The sequence below is a fragment of the Microtus pennsylvanicus genome, chromosome 17, assembly GCF_037038515.1.
Source record: "Microtus pennsylvanicus isolate mMicPen1 chromosome 17, mMicPen1.hap1, whole genome shotgun sequence".
In the NCBI taxonomy this organism is placed as follows: domain Eukaryota; kingdom Metazoa; phylum Chordata; class Mammalia; order Rodentia; family Cricetidae; genus Microtus; species Microtus pennsylvanicus.
Genome location: NC_134595.1, coordinates 16,102,280 through 16,117,598, shown reverse-complemented (window position 1 = coordinate 16,117,598; position 15,319 = coordinate 16,102,280). Strand labels below are relative to the sequence as shown.

The window sequence follows — 15,319 nt, the reverse complement described above, 5'->3', positions numbered from 1 at the left end:
TGTTCGAATAGCCAAGTCAGACTAAAAACTGAAGGTTAAAAAAAAAATTACAATGCTTTGTAAATTTTAAGTAAAGAAAGATTCAGGTTTTTTTCACAAGGCTTTTCTATTCTCCTGTACTTTGGTATATGCAGAATCATCGTTGAATATGTGTGCATTGTCATCTTACTTTTGTTTATTGTTTTATTATTGCTCTTACTTCCCCTTAGGTCCGCCAAGCAGCCTTTCAGTCTCTGGGGCCTTTCATATCCACCTTTGCGAATCCATCCAGCTCAGGCCAGTGTTTTAAAGATGAGGGCAAGAGTTCAGAAGAGTCATCAGCAGGAGACGGAAGCAGGTATACCGTCAGAGCTTTGTGTTCCACTTGGCCTGTTTAAACACATGCTTGTATTTAAGTTAGTTACGTGTTGAATGAGAAAATGAATTTAACACATTTAGCTTGATGCTTCACACAGAGAAAACTGAGTGACAAATTTGATAGTTTCTGAAAATTTAATGAATTATTTGCCTAGTAAATTGTTGGTGCTCAGAATACACAGGCTAATGATTATAAATTTATTAAATAGTTTCTAAACTTTGCCTCTAAAACCTACTTTAATAATGTTTATTTTTATATGTAGTCCACACTTACTTTTATTTTTCCTTAGAGTCAATTAATCTATGTATCTTGGATTCTGTCTACAGAATGATCATTATAATCCCTCAATTGGAGGAAGCATTTTAGTAATTTGTCCTAAATTAATGTACTTATTAAATAGAAGCGTAACTTAACCAAAAGTTCAATAAAGGTTGACAGTCTTATTTCAAGATTTCTGCACTAAAGAATTTCAGTTGATTTATGCAAGTTATATATTTAGAGAACTGCTTGGGTCTAAGTGCATGGGAAGTTGCATAAGCTTCTGCAGTTACGTACATGTTCTTGAAACAGCCCCCTTGCCATGATGCTAATGACCATTCTCTTCTGTAGGTCTTGATACTGTGGTATTTGCTTTCTTGGTGTTTTGATTTGACAGTTCTTCCTTTCTCCTCTGCTGCCTTGTTTTACCCTTTTGCCCGTTCTCCTACTGTCCTGCCAAACACATCTGAGGTACTGTCTTTTTAAAGGAAGAAAATGGCTTCTAGCAGGCATGGTTGTGGTGCTTTTGAAAACAGATGTTGGAAAATGGTGGGGTGGGGGAGTGTTAACCTGCTTTACATTTTTGAAGTCAACTTACTTTTTCTTAAATGATCTTTTTAAGTATAGTGAAGGTGGCACATAACTTGGTTTTAAATCTGGAAAGGTCTGGTAAGTGAATGTGTGAATATATAGGGAAGTGTATGAGACAGCACAGAGTGTTTTCAGTAGAAGCAGATCGTAAACCTTTTCATTCTTTGTCACAAACACCTGGCTCTGCTCTTGTAGTAGAAAGCGCCGTCAGCACGGCGTGAACAGTGCATAGCTGTGCTTCATTAAGATGTTATTAGTCAGAGCAGTCGCTGGGCTACTGCGCTGTACTTGATGACTGGAGGTATGTGGCTTTATGGAACAACTATTTAACAGTAGTTTGGTTTTTATATTGACTTTGCATTATAATATGAGCTATGTATGGTATCGAGTATATTATTTGTAGCACTGGACTATCTGTATTACCATTGAATTGTGTTATGACTAGTAAAGGGAAGAGAACTGCTGAGTAGGGAAGGATTTGTTGTAAATGCTATCAAAGCTTGGGCACACTTCTCTTCTACATCCTAGTCTGGTATTGCTTTGCCTTTGATAGCACTGCCATATTTTCAAGCTAGTATAGAAGCTGAGAACCCAGTAAGAACTTAGAATTTGGTTTCTCTTCTCAGGGTTTTCTCAGTTCCCTAGAATTTATATCTCTTAATATCAGACCAAGAAAGGAATGTTTAGTTGTTATTTTTTAAATGATATATTGTATCTTTAGCTGTGTATGTATATCTGTCTGTGTACGTACACGTGCACCGGTACCCATAGAAGCTAAAAGAAATTAGGTCTGCTGAAGCTGGATTTACAGGCTGTTATAAGCCACCCATTGTGGCTGCTGAGGCCCAGACTTGTGTCTTCAACAAGAGCATTGGATTCTTCATGGCTGAGCCATCTCTCCAGTCCTAGTAAAGTTTTGCTTCTAGGTTTCTGCTACTGTTAATTTTGTGTGTAGTGAAACATTTACTGTCACATAGTATTCTTAGAAAGATTTATTGATTATAGATATGTTGTCTTTATCAGATCTGTCAGGCTATCAATACTTCTGAAGATACTGATAAAGGCTCTTTACAGAGACAGGGTAAATAAAGCTTTGAGATCTGCTCTGTACAATTATGCAAACCTTAAAATAATAAGGTCTGGGGCTTTAGCTCAGCGATGGAGCCCTTGCCTACAGTGTGCCCTGGATCGATTCCTATCAGAACACAAGTAATTATGCAAATTGGACACTCCTGTGTCTGTTGGAACAGTTGCATTGTTCTCTGGCTGCTTGCTGTTCTGCCTGCACCCTGCTCTGTGGGCGCACCCTGCCTGTTTTGCCTACTGCTCTGTTGGAAAGCAGTTCATTTCAGGTGTATTGTCTGTTAACAAAATCGTTGTCAGTATGTCCACTGTCTCCATACCCATACCTTCCAGAATCATAGCCTAACTCTGCCAGGAAGTTAAAAGCATTTTTTATATACCACTTGTTTTAAACTATGTCTTTTTAAAATTACATGTTTGCTTTGATCATGCTGTCGTGTGTAAGCAATCCAGTGTAGCAGTCTGATTTTTATGTTTGTTTAACACCTTCACTGGCCCTGGCACATACTGGGTACCTTTATTATTATTATTATTATTTGGAAGATCCATACATTTATGCAGTAAATCACTACCTCCATGAAGCTGTTCCTAGTGCCCCTCCCTGCCTTCTCCCACCCTTATGGGTATTTGATACAGGGTTCTGTCTGTATATTCCTGGCTGTCCTGAACACAGATCTGCTCAACTCTGCCTCCCAAATGCTGAGATGAAAGGAGTGTGCTACCACACCCTGGCTTTTGTTTTTTCTTTAATTAAAACCCCCATAAATAAAGATTTTGAATGAATTATTCTAAGAACCTGTGGGTTTGATCTTCAAAATCTTAAGTACATGAACAATAAAACTGATATTGGCATCAATACTTTGGAGATATTCCACTAACATTAAGGCTTCGTCTGATTACTTCCTGGGGTAGTTCTTGGAAGTTGTGTCATGGTATTTTCTTTAGTTTGGCTTGGTTCTCTTTAACCACGTTCTGTGAGTCAGTTTCTCCTTGAAGTAGTTGTACTAGGTTTGCCAGGTACCATGGCCTCTGCTAAGAAAGCCTGAGGGTGTTGGTTATTTACGTGCATGGGAATAAGAAGCAAGACTGAGAGGGTCTCATGAGTCTGGACCTGTTCTTGAACTCTGATCTTCTTGCTCCTACTTGCCAAGTACTGGAATTACAGACTGGCACCACCACACCTGGCTTACATAGGGGTTTTTTTGAGAGAAATCTCTAACCTACCTCTGGTGCTCTTGTATGCACATATCTTAGAGGCGAGTGTAGACAGAGACTATTTGTTTGTTCCCACGCCTAGGCACAAATAATCACACGGAAACTATATTAATTATAACACTGCTTGGCCTGTTAGCTCTGGCTTCTTACTAACTCTTACATCTGGAATTAACCCATTTCTTTTATTGTGTGTCTCACAAGGCTGTGGCTTATCTGGTAAAGTTTCAGGTGCTGTCTTCTTCGGCAGCTACATGGCATCTCTCTGACTCCTCCTTCTTTCCTCCCCCATCTGCTTGAAATTCCCACCTTACTCTATTCTGCCATGTCACAGGCCAAAGCAGCTTTATTCATTATCCAGTAAAAGCAACCCACACACAGAAGGACTTCCCACAATAGGCCAGTATAGCATAGTTCTGTAGACCAGACTAGCCTGGAACTCACAGAGATTCTCCTGCCTCTGGGATTAAAAGCATGCACCACCACACCCCGCCAGGGTTGTTAGCTTCTAATTAGTGCTATAGGCATCCGTTCCATTGCCCTAACCAGAATCTGGGTGCCCAGCATGTTCTTCCTTTGTTTCTTACCGCCAGCATGAAATGAGTGCGTCCTGCCACCCACCCTTTAGTGACTGCCGAGTGCTCCTCTGCAGCCCACCCACCCTTTAGTGACTGCCGAGTGCTCCTCTGCAGCCGCAGGCACCATGTCTGCTGTTGACACTCCAGCTCTTGAGCTTATTTCCTGCACTGCTTCTACAAAGGTCCTGGGAAAAAAAGACCCATCTGTTAGGTTTTACAGTTGCGTCATTATTTCCGACAGCCCACAGCAGTCAAGAGCATCTGGCTGAGCTGCAGTGGCTTTCCAGAGACTTTGCGTCCATCTCACCCGGGTTTCGCCCCACTTCAGAAAGTCACAGTTGGCTTCTGGTTTTGCCATCTCTGCGTCAGCACTTGCCTTTATACTGCTGTCTCTTCTGGAAAATGCTCTTCCATTTGCCCCATAGCCATGTGGTCCCTTTGCTCGATGATGTCAGATTTCTTTGCTTGGAATCACATACTGATTTGGGAAATGGGGTAGAAATTTATTTTTGAGTCAGTCTCTCCCTGCATAGCCTGACTGTCCTGGAACTCATAGAGATCCCCTTGCTTCTTTCTTCCTCTGTTGGCACTAAAGGTGTGAGCCACCATTCCTGGCTGCATTTTAATTGTCATGATGGTAATTTGCTTTTGTAGTTTACTGTTTGTTTACCTGTAATTATAATCTCAAGGGTAATAGCTACAATTTACATTCAGTTTTAGAGTTTTGGTGAGAATTTTTGTTTTGGGTTTAGCTATGTAGGGCCAGGCTCCTTTCAAATTCTTGATTCTCTAGCCTCAGTCTCTCAAGGGCTGGGTTTACAAGTGTGCTTGGAAACTGCAGTGGCTTGTTTCCTTTGTATGCTAAGGATCACTGTACTAGGGTGTGTGTGTGTGTGTGTGTGTGTGTGTGTGTGTGTGTGTGTGTGTGTGTGTGTGTGTAAAAGCCAGAGGCCAATTCAGGCATCTTTCTCAGTTGTTTTCCACCCTATTTGTTGAGATAGGGTCTCCTACTGAACCTGGAGCTTGCCAGTTCAGTCATGCTAGGAGACATGGGAGCTTTGTTTCCATCCCCAGCACTGGGACTAGAGGTGTGGGGCTCCTCTTGGCTTTTTTACATAGATGCTTGAACATGGGTTCTTACACTTGTACAGCAGGCACTTTACCTACGCCTACATACCAAATCCTGAAACCTGATTTATTCCTGGGTCCTAGTAGGTGCCCAGTAACTACCTGTTAATAAACGATAGGAGAGAAATAGTAAAACTGAAGGCTGTAGTTCAGGTGGCAGGTAGCAGTTCATCAGGAGCGTGTACTGTTTGTCCTTATCTGTTGCATCATGATTTCCTTCTTGAAAAACCTGGTTTTGAAGTAGCATGGAAGATGAAGAAATAAAAATAATCCTTTATTTACATTAAATAGATTTTAATGTATTTTATGAAATGGTTAGTAAGTGTATTCTCTGCTACCCTCCTTATCCCTTTTATAAGCAAAAATGTTTTGATTCTCAGCTTTCACTGTGTTGTTGGAACAGTGGCAATATAAATAATCCCCAAATAAATAATTAAAAATTTTATGTATCTTAGAATCCACTGTATCGGTTTCTTCCTGCTGTTACTGATATTACAGTAGTATTATAATAATCCAGGATTCCTAAGTGTCACCGTCTCCAGCTGTTAATAATGCTTGACTGCTTAGACAAGTTTGACACATGTTTACATCTCTGAACGCAGGACAGCTGAAGGGAAGAAGTGTGTAGCCCACAAGACTATTCAGTTCCTGTGGGTAATCTATACTCTAAAGCCCTTAGCTAGTCTAAATGCTGTATGCCATACTTGACATTATCTTTTCCCAGTAACTATTTCTGTACTTCCATGTTTCTTTTTTCCCCTAAATGAATCAAAGGATCAAAGATTTTGATGCTGTAGAAGAGGAGCAGGTCCGGCCAGAGGATGCTCCCGCAGACTTCAGTGCCAGCCTGGAGAGCACACTCGAAGACTGTGCTGCTGAGACTGCTGGGAACTCTGCAGGTGACATAAGTGTTCCAGAGGACAGCTCCTCACTCTGTACTTTGTCCTCAGAGTCTCATCAGGAAGCAGCTAGCGATGAGAATGATAAAAAGCCTGCTAACTGCACGACTGCATTCCGGCCAGAGGTTGGCACCAGCTCCCCAGATTCCACTCTCTTAGATCAGGATTTGTTCAACTCCTTCCATTTCTGGAGGACTCCTCTACCTGAAATAGATCTTGATAGAGAGCTCCAGCAGGACTTTGGGGAGACACCCAGCCCTGAAAAAGCAGGAGATGCACCTGGAGTCCCTGGACCAGGTTCTCCTAATATCACCATGGCTACCCGGAAGGAACTGGAAGAAATGATAGAGAACCTAGAGCCACACATGGATGACCCGGATGTTAAAGGTATGGAAGAGTCCATTATATTCTTTTTTTATTCTAAAGGTGATTTTTTAAAAAAGTGCTTTGTTTTTGTTTTTTTGAGACAGGGTTTTTCTGTAGCTTTGGGGCTTGTCTTGGAACTCACTCTGTAGATCAGGCTGGTCTTGAACTCACAGAGATCTGCCTGCCTCTGCCTCCTAAATGCTGGGATTAAAGTTGTGCGCCACCACTTCCTGGCGTTGGGTCTCATTTTAAAGGAAGAACTATAGTCTATATGGTGGGCATAGGTTTCTGTTTTCCCACATATATGTTGTTTTAGGAGCTGTAGACTTTTACAAGAATGATTTATTTTTCAATTTTGTGTTTTGTTTGGGGGATTATACATGCATGGCCTATGTCTTCCATTGTGAACAACAGTTTTAGTATTTTAATGGTTGTTCAGTTCTAAAGATAGCCTCTTATCAAGTGGAGGATGTATCAAGTCCTTAGGAATGGAAAATGGGATGTTACAGAGCCTCCTTGTTCTGCCTGCTGCAGTCATGGAGCTAGACAGGCAGGACGGTGCTTCCTGTCCCTTGGTGACTTGTGGTGTTCACTGAAATGTTTTCAAGTGTAGGCATGACGGCACATCTTTAATCACAGCATCAGGAGGCAGAGACAGGCAGATCCCTCTGAGTTCATCCAGGGAGAACTTGTTCTTAGGAAAAATATAAAACCAAAATTGTAAATCCCGTAACTGCAGATCTTCAGATCCAATACCGCTTTCTGAATTTTTCCCCTTTGTTCCAAAAACAAAAATTTCTAAAATATAGAGTTGCTCAGTATTGAGAAATCCCCATTTTAATGCAAATAAAGTAAAATCTTAAGTAATCCTTTTAAAACAAAGACCTGTCTTTTGGTTTCTTTGTGGGGAAGATCTCATTCTATAGCCCAGGTTAGCTTCAAGCTTGCAGCAATCTTCTTCCTGCCTTATCCTCCTGAGAGCAGGGATTATAGGATGAGGCACCATACCCAATCCAAAACCTTGTTAAAATTTGAAAGACCTCGACTCTCCGGTAGGTTAGCAGGCATCTTTGTTTTCATTTATTGTGATTTTTAGAGTTTTCCTGTTGTGATTTTACACCTGAAAAGAATGAAATTTTATTACATCTTTGATCATTAATATTATTTTAGTTTGACTGACTTTTATATCTATCTATATAGATAGATATTTTTAAAATCAGGTCCCACAAATGACAACATATTATCATATTTGTCTGAGTCTGGCTTATTGTGCATAACATTACTTCTAGTTCTGATCTTAATCTTTAAGACTCACTGGGGCATAGTTCATACCAATAAATGTCATTCTGTGAGATCTGAGAAATAGCCAAATGACTGCTGCTACAGTTGAGCTACAGAACATCCATCCATTCAAATCTCCCCCCGCCCCCCCCCCCCCCCCCCCCCCCCGCCTTCCTGCGTCTTCAGACAGCTCAGTGATAGAGCACTTCTGAGGGTTGATAAACCGGAATTCTCAGAAGCTTCCCCTCTTCCCTTCCATTCTCCTCAGCCCCAGAGGAGAAGAAACTAGGTGTATCCACAGCCAGTGATGGTCAAGTGTTTTATCTTTTATGCTTTCAGCTTTTTAAAAAAGATGTATTTTATGTGTATGAGTACTCTGTGTGCATGTGTGCCTGCACACAGAAGAGGGCACCATGTGGGTGCTGGGAATTAAACTCAGGTCTTCTGGAGAGCAGCCAGTGCTCTTAACAGCTGAGCCATCTTTCCAGCCCCCACCTTTTTGTTCTATTTTAATTTTTGTCTTTTGAGATAGGGTTCTCTCGGTTCTGGAACTCATTCTGTACAGACAAGGCTGGCCTCGAGCTCAGAGATCCCCTGTCTCTGCCTCCTGAGTGCTGGGATATAGGCCTGTACCACCACAGCGGGGCTCATTTTTATTCTTCCTCAAACTTAATATTTATGAGAAAGGCTGGCCAGCCAGGCTTCAGATCTGCTCTGGGTCTCTCATTACACTATAGTACCTGTTAGTTTCTGACATGCAGTAGACACTCAACAAATATTAATAGAAATATTTGATGCTTGGGGCTGGAGTGATGGCTCAAAGGTTAAGAGCATTGCCTGCTCTTCCAAAGGTCCTGAGTTCAATTCCCAGCAACCACATGGTGGCTCACAACCATCTGTAATGGGGTCTGGTGCCCCCATTACATACATACACACAGACAGAATATTGTATACATAATAAATAAATATATTTAAAAAAAATATTTGATGCAGGGTTTTAAGTTTTTCAAAAAATAAAATGATAGACCTTTTTTAAGTTTCATAATATGACTGTGTTTCTGAAGATGGCTATTATTTGACTTAAAATTACATTGTAGTTAAGGAATTTCATTATAAATATTATATTGTAATTTAACTGATTGTGTTTATAATTCAGCTGTGACACCCGGAACAATTTAAATTTGTCATGCAGTGCTTTTAGTTTTTATTGAAATCTGAGAGCATATTGGTTTAATCTATGTTAATTTAAGTAGCTGTTTTCCATTGTATCATAAAATGTTTTGAATTTTTAGAAGTTTGTTCATTAATTTGGGGCTCTTTTTCTTTTCTTTTTTCTTTTCTTCTTTTCTGGTTCTTTCAAGACCAGGGTTTCTCTGTTTAGCCTTAGCTGTCCTGGAACTCACTCTGTAGACCAGGCTGGCCTCGAACTTAGAGGTCTACCTTCCTATGCCTCTCAAATGCTGGGATTAAGGTGTGTGCCACCACCATCTGGCTTCTTTTTCTTTTCTAAAATGGTGTTATAGAGCAGCCATTCCCTTTAATTTGTGAGAAAATACCTGTGTGTATGTGTGTGTTTTAAGGCAGACCTTTGATCTAGAAACACAGGTCCGAGCAGTTGGGGAGACCAGTGCGATGCTGCCTTGCAAACCATCTCTCCTGACAGTAAGACCAGCAGGAAAGGAAGCATGCGGCTCCTCCAAGGGAGCTTCCGTGTGCACATCCAGGTCACTGCAGCAGCTGTGTCACTTGCTCCCTTGTTGTCATCCTATAGGAATCGTCCTATGGGAACAAGACAGCTTCACCCTCCTGTGATCATTGGTGTTCTTATTCCTTCTTTGAGTTTCGTCATAAGTTTAAACTTTTTCATTAGACTACAAGAGGAGAAGGAAAAACCCTTTTGCTAGCGGTGGACACAATAGCTCTCCAAGGAGTGGTCTACAGGACACATCCTATGGGGTGAAACACAAAAGATGGTAGAAAGGCCCCCCTTTCTAAGAGATGGCATGTTGAACTGCAGTCATAACTATCTTGATAGACGTATGGCCTGCGGGTAGGACATGCCCGGGTGGAGACATGTTCTGATGCTCTTGAGCAGCGATTACAAGGTTAAGATCCTGTCGTGTGCACTCCAGTGGCACGGTATGTTTTACACAGTGTTTTTGTGTAGTCAGCTTTCCGTTCTCTTCAGCATTAGAAACCTGAAAGACCCCCAAAGAGAGCTAACGTGTAATGATAATTACAGATTACAGCTGAATTTTTGAAAACAAAATCACCAGACTTTTCCAGGAATAAACACCTTTATTGGCTTTATTTAGGTAACGATGACCCACTGAAACAGGAGTTCCTGGTGTGTCCATGGCCAGGCGCTTAAATGTTTTTAGAGGACCCCCCACACACACAGTAAAATACAGTTTATTAAGAGTGAGAGTGGGCCCAGGGATGGCTGAGCTCACAAGCCAAGCATTCTGCCATAAGGCTCATCGCCCTTTCTAGGTCCTTTACGTAGTGCCTGCTTTTTAGGCTTGCTCTGTTTACATGGAGCCCAGTGGGAAAGGTGTCCAGTCCTCTGTCCACCTGCTTCTTGGTCTCTCAAAGTTTTTATTTTTTGACAGTTTCTTACATATATACAATATTGTGATTATATTGACCTCCATTACTGCCTGCTGTCCCCCTTTCTTTTCCTCTATACCTGGTCTTCCCACATCGTCCCCCAGTGACCACACCATGAAAGATGACGACATTCCTTCTTCCGCCCTATTAACAGTTCCTCGGGAGACATCTATCTATGACGGAACGTTCAGGGATCCCTGCTGTGTTCACAGTCATTCACAGTCACAATTGCCAGCCGGATCTGGATGACTGTTTCAGGGCAACCCTTCCTGTCCTTTGGCTCTTCACAAGGGTGTGCCTTTGTGGGGGGTGGGGGGGCGGGCAGCATAAATGGCCAGTTGAAGGCTGAGCGGGCATCAGTCACTTCTCACAGCACTTTGACCAGATACGAGAGTCTGCATTGATGTCTGCACAAAAGGCAAGAAATTCTAGAAATGTTGTTACATACAAATGTTATTTTAAGCAGTAAATTTGCATTTGAAATGTCATATTTTATATGTGCAAGAGGAATGTTACTTGAAATAAATATTAATAATATATGTATATATGCGCATGTATAAATTTCTCATTTATTGGGTGGAGAAGAGAATGCCTTTTTATTAATTTGAATTTTTTGTGTATAAGGAAAGCAGTATGCTTGCTAAGTTGTTTAGGCTTTGGGCAAGTAAGACAATATTCTTGGGATCCCAATGTTTGGAACAAACTGTAGTAATTTCAGTATCAAAAAGGGATAGTGAAGTGGGGTAAAGTCAGTGTTTAAGTGTAACTGCCGTCACTTTATGTTGGCAGGTTTGTGTCACTGCCTTTCTGCCGGAACAGGTTCATAAGTAGGGCTGGTAGAGAAAAGTATAAACTCTGAAACTGACCCTGTGGTGGCCCAGAGGAGCCTCCGGCAGCCAGGCAGCATCGTGCACAATAGTTTTCTGCTTCTTCTCTTGAAAGACTGATGATTGGCCATCGTAGATTTCTTCAGCTTTTTTGCTGGCTGTGTCAGACATACACGTTGTACTGATAACTCGTTTGGGTAGAGAAGATGCTGCCGTTCCACTCACTGTTGTCCTTTGCCCACAGCACAGGTGGAAGTGCTGTCGGCTGCACTGCGCGCTTCTAGCCTGGATGCTCACGAAGAGGCCAGCAGTGGGGAGCATCGGAGTGAGCTGCAAGATGACCTGGGTGTGAATGAGCTGCCGGACTGTAGCTTAGAGCAAGACGCTGCTATGCCTTTAATCAGCGCTGCCGAGGAGGTAATGAGCTCAGTGGTGTTTACCAAGTGAGGTGTTGTGAACACACAGTCTTGTTGGGGACGGTTGTAACCAGCACTCTAGTTAGTGAGTTCTATTTTGTTCCTCATTTTCTAGCTTTTCCTTTTGTATGAAGTAAAAATAATTATCCTCACCACATCCTGTCCTTGTGACTTTAGTGTCAGATTAAAGGCTCAAAGTCATTCCCAGTCCTGTCTATATGACCCTTTTAGGCGAGTGGATGTTAACGTAGCTCACTGCAGTGAAATAGTCTTACTGGAAACAAAGCCCTTTATCAAGAATAATTAACTCTTCCCTTTTCTTTTTGGAGAGGCACTTTGTTTCTGATCGGACCATTTCACTGCAGCAAGCAACACAGTATTCTGAGCAGAAGATCGGGACTTGAGGCCATGTTGCGGAGGGCTGTGGCATTGTCTGGACTCAAGTGTGAGGGTGGGTACTGTTACTAGCATCGTCTTTGCTGCATCCATAGCTGTCCACATGCTCCTACCCTGGTTTCCTACTGCATTTCCCTCAAGCCAGAGTCACACAGCATCTGTTTCTTCTCCTGTTTATAGACACAGAGAAGGAATCCCACTCGTTGCCAGAATGTAGTGTGCAACTTAAGTGATAGCCTTCAGGGAAGAGTCCCGCGGTGAGGGGGAGAGTGAGTTCTTAGCGCTGCAGTGTATTTCTGCTTTTGTTGATGGCAACCGATGCAGTTGGAAATGTACAGTACTTGTGCTTTGGGGAGAAACCCTGACCATGTAGTGGAGATTTGACTGCTGTGATACATACGCATTGCAGAGCAGATTTTGTGTTTGTTTGTGTAGGAGTGTGGCTGGTAAAAGCAGCTCCTTGTAAAATGAGTTACTGTGAACCATGAGGAGGAATAATAGAAAACCACAGGACACTGTTGGCTGTAAGAGAGTTGACTGGAAGAACCCTCCTGATATTTTTTAATGAGCTGATTAATTTTTCATTGTTTTTATAATTTTTTAGATTTATTTAATGTGTATGAGTGTTCTGTCTGCTTATGTGTCTGTGTGCCATGTATGTGCTTGGTGCCCACAGAAGTCAGAGGAGGGCATCGGATCTCTGAGAACTTGAGTTTTAGAGGGTTGTGAGCCACCATATGGGTACTTGGGATTGAATCCAGGTCTTCTTAACCATTGAGCCATCCCTCCAGCCCCATGAACTTTCATTTTTCTGAAACTCATTTTTCTACATTTAACAGCTATTCCACAAGCTTGGTTTAAAGCAGGACTTCTTAGGAGGCCTTAGCATGTTTATAAACCCTTAAATTTTAAAGAATCTCTCTTATCTCTATCTTTTGACTATCATGGGTGGTAAGTACCCAGTCAGAGAGGTTGAGAAGGGAGGACAGTCCTGGGCAGGGCAGTTCTTGAAGTAGATTTTTCTCCTGACAGAATATGGACGCCACTCCTGACTATGTCCACGGAGGTGCGGACATGACCGCCAGTGGTGGCTTCAGCCCTGAAGAGAGGAGATCCAAAGTGCAAGTGAGTGGCAGATGTGTGGTGTGGCGGGATTCTTACCCTCCTTCAGAGCTACTCTGACCCAGTGGATCGTCCTATGTAATGGGTGGTGATCACGGGTGATTGGTAGAAGTAACGCAGAGCACATGATTTCCCTCAGATCTGCTAAGGCCTGGTGTTCATAGGGTATCTAAATCAAGGTGTGTGCCCTTTTTGTCTTTGGAGATAAATAGTCATCTCATGCTGCTTAGCTATTTCCTCATGTCTAAGTTGCTAAGAATTGCACAGTATAGCTTGACCTAGGAGATTTGAATGTAAAAATTTGCCCAAAGCCAATATAAAATATTATTGATGTTATTATGATTGCATTCCAGTTTTAGAGATTTTTATTTACCTTGTTTTGTTTTTGTTCTTCAGTCAGGGTCTCACTGTGTAGTCTAGGCTACCTTCATCCTTATGGTCCTCATAATGTCACAGACATGTAAATGCAGGGTATGCCTTACCTTGTCCTTCATTTCCTTAGTGTAAACATACTTTGGCAGTCTTCCCATGAGCAGGTCAGAGCCTCCTATAGCCTGAGAGCTGCACCCCTATCTCCATAGGTGCTGTGGATCCCTGCAGACCAGTCTCCCAGACCAACTCTCGGCGTGTTGTTTGCCTCGGGGAGGTGTTATTAGACAGTATATGGTCATAGTAATGTTTCTTATTAAAAGTAAAATCATCACGCATCACACAACTTTTTCTCACCTATATTGTAAAAATATTTTAAAGTCAGTTCATATAGATCATCTTATTCTTTTAGCAAATTTCTTATGTTTGTGTGCAACATAGTTAAAAGAGAAAGGCAGTAGATTCTTCTCTACTCGTCCATTTTACCTCCGGAGAAGTACCTAGTCTTTTACCTCATCTTCCAAAAGTGCATTGCACACGCCTTAGCAAGACTGTATGCACGTTTTCCTCCTACTCTCCCATTGCACACGCCTTAGCAAGACTGTATGCACGTTTTCCTCCTACTCTCCCATTGCACACGCCTTAGCAAGACTGTATGCACGTTTTCCTCCTACTCTCCCATTGCACACGCCTTAGCAAGACTGTATGCACGTTTTCCTCCTACTCTCCCATTGCACACGCCTTAGCAAGACTGTATGCACGTTTTCCTCCTACTCTCCCATTGCACACGCCTTAGCAAGACTGTATGCACGTTTTCCTCCTACTCTCCCATTGCACACGCCTTAGCAAGACTGTATGCACGTTTTCCTCCTAATCTCCCATTGCACACGCCTTAGCAAGACTGTATGCACGTTTTCCTCCTAATCTCCCATTGCACACGCCTTAGCAAGACTGTATGCACGTTTTCCTCCTAGTCTCCCAGCAGATGTCTGCACTCTGGTTTTAAATCTCCTAGAAGGGATATGGGCTTTGATTTTTTTTTTTTTAAGTGGTGGGTTTGTTTTTTGTTTTGGTTTTTGGTTTTTCGAGACAGGGTTTCTCTGTAGCTTTGGTGCCTGTCCTGGAACTAGCTCTTGTAGACCAGGCTGGCCTCAAACTCACAGAGATCCGCCTGCCTCTGTCTCCTGAGTGCTGGGATTCCAGGTGTGCATGGCCATGCCCAGCTTAATAAGTTTTACAATTTCCATATAAGGAATGTGGCTTCAACCTTTTGTTCCTTTATTTGAACATAGTTCTAGTACATATAACCCAGGCTGGCTTCAGGCTTGATCCTCCTGAGTTCTGAGATTAGAGGCACACAGCATCATGCCCTTGCTTAGAAACACATTGGCAATCATGTGGTCATGGCGGAAGCTCAAAAGGAACCACCACATTACAAGTCTTGCTTGTAATGTTTCTTATCAACTTAGCAATTAATTCTGGACTTTAACTTGTTTTAAATGAATTTATTCATCTGTCTAATAACTTATATATGTGTATATATGCATATATATGTACATTTGCTTAGTATATGCCCTCTTTTGGAGTGTATGTTTGTGACATGTTGGTGTTTGTGTACATGTGTGTGGAGACCACAGGTTGATGGTGGTCTTCCTCAGTCAATCCCACCTTATTTTTTTGTAATTTTTAAAATTTTGTTTTATGTGTATGGGTCTTTTGCCTTCATGTACATGTGTGCACCACGTGTGTGCCTGGTGCCTGTGGAGGCTGGAAGAGGACACTGGATCCCTTGAAGCTGAAGTTACAGGTGTTTGTGAGGTGTGAC

At 42.1% G+C, this 15,319-nt stretch overlaps 1 protein-coding gene across 4 annotated transcripts in view; it reads left to right on the top strand.

Annotated features, from left to right (window-relative positions):
* Ppp4r1 (protein phosphatase 4 regulatory subunit 1) overlaps positions 1-15,319 on the top strand; it is a 57,066-nt gene that overhangs the window by 33,725 nt on the left and 8,022 nt on the right. For all 4 annotated transcript variants that reach the window (XM_075951445.1, XM_075951446.1, XM_075951448.1 and 1 more), the window contains 4 exons: positions 210-337; positions 5,983-6,494; positions 11,436-11,608; positions 13,036-13,128. In XM_075951445.1, the coding sequence (XP_075807560.1) occupies positions 210-337; positions 5,983-6,494; positions 11,436-11,608; positions 13,036-13,128 (906 nt within the window). The remainder of the gene's footprint in view (positions 1-209; positions 338-5,982; positions 6,495-11,435; positions 11,609-13,035; positions 13,129-15,319) is intronic.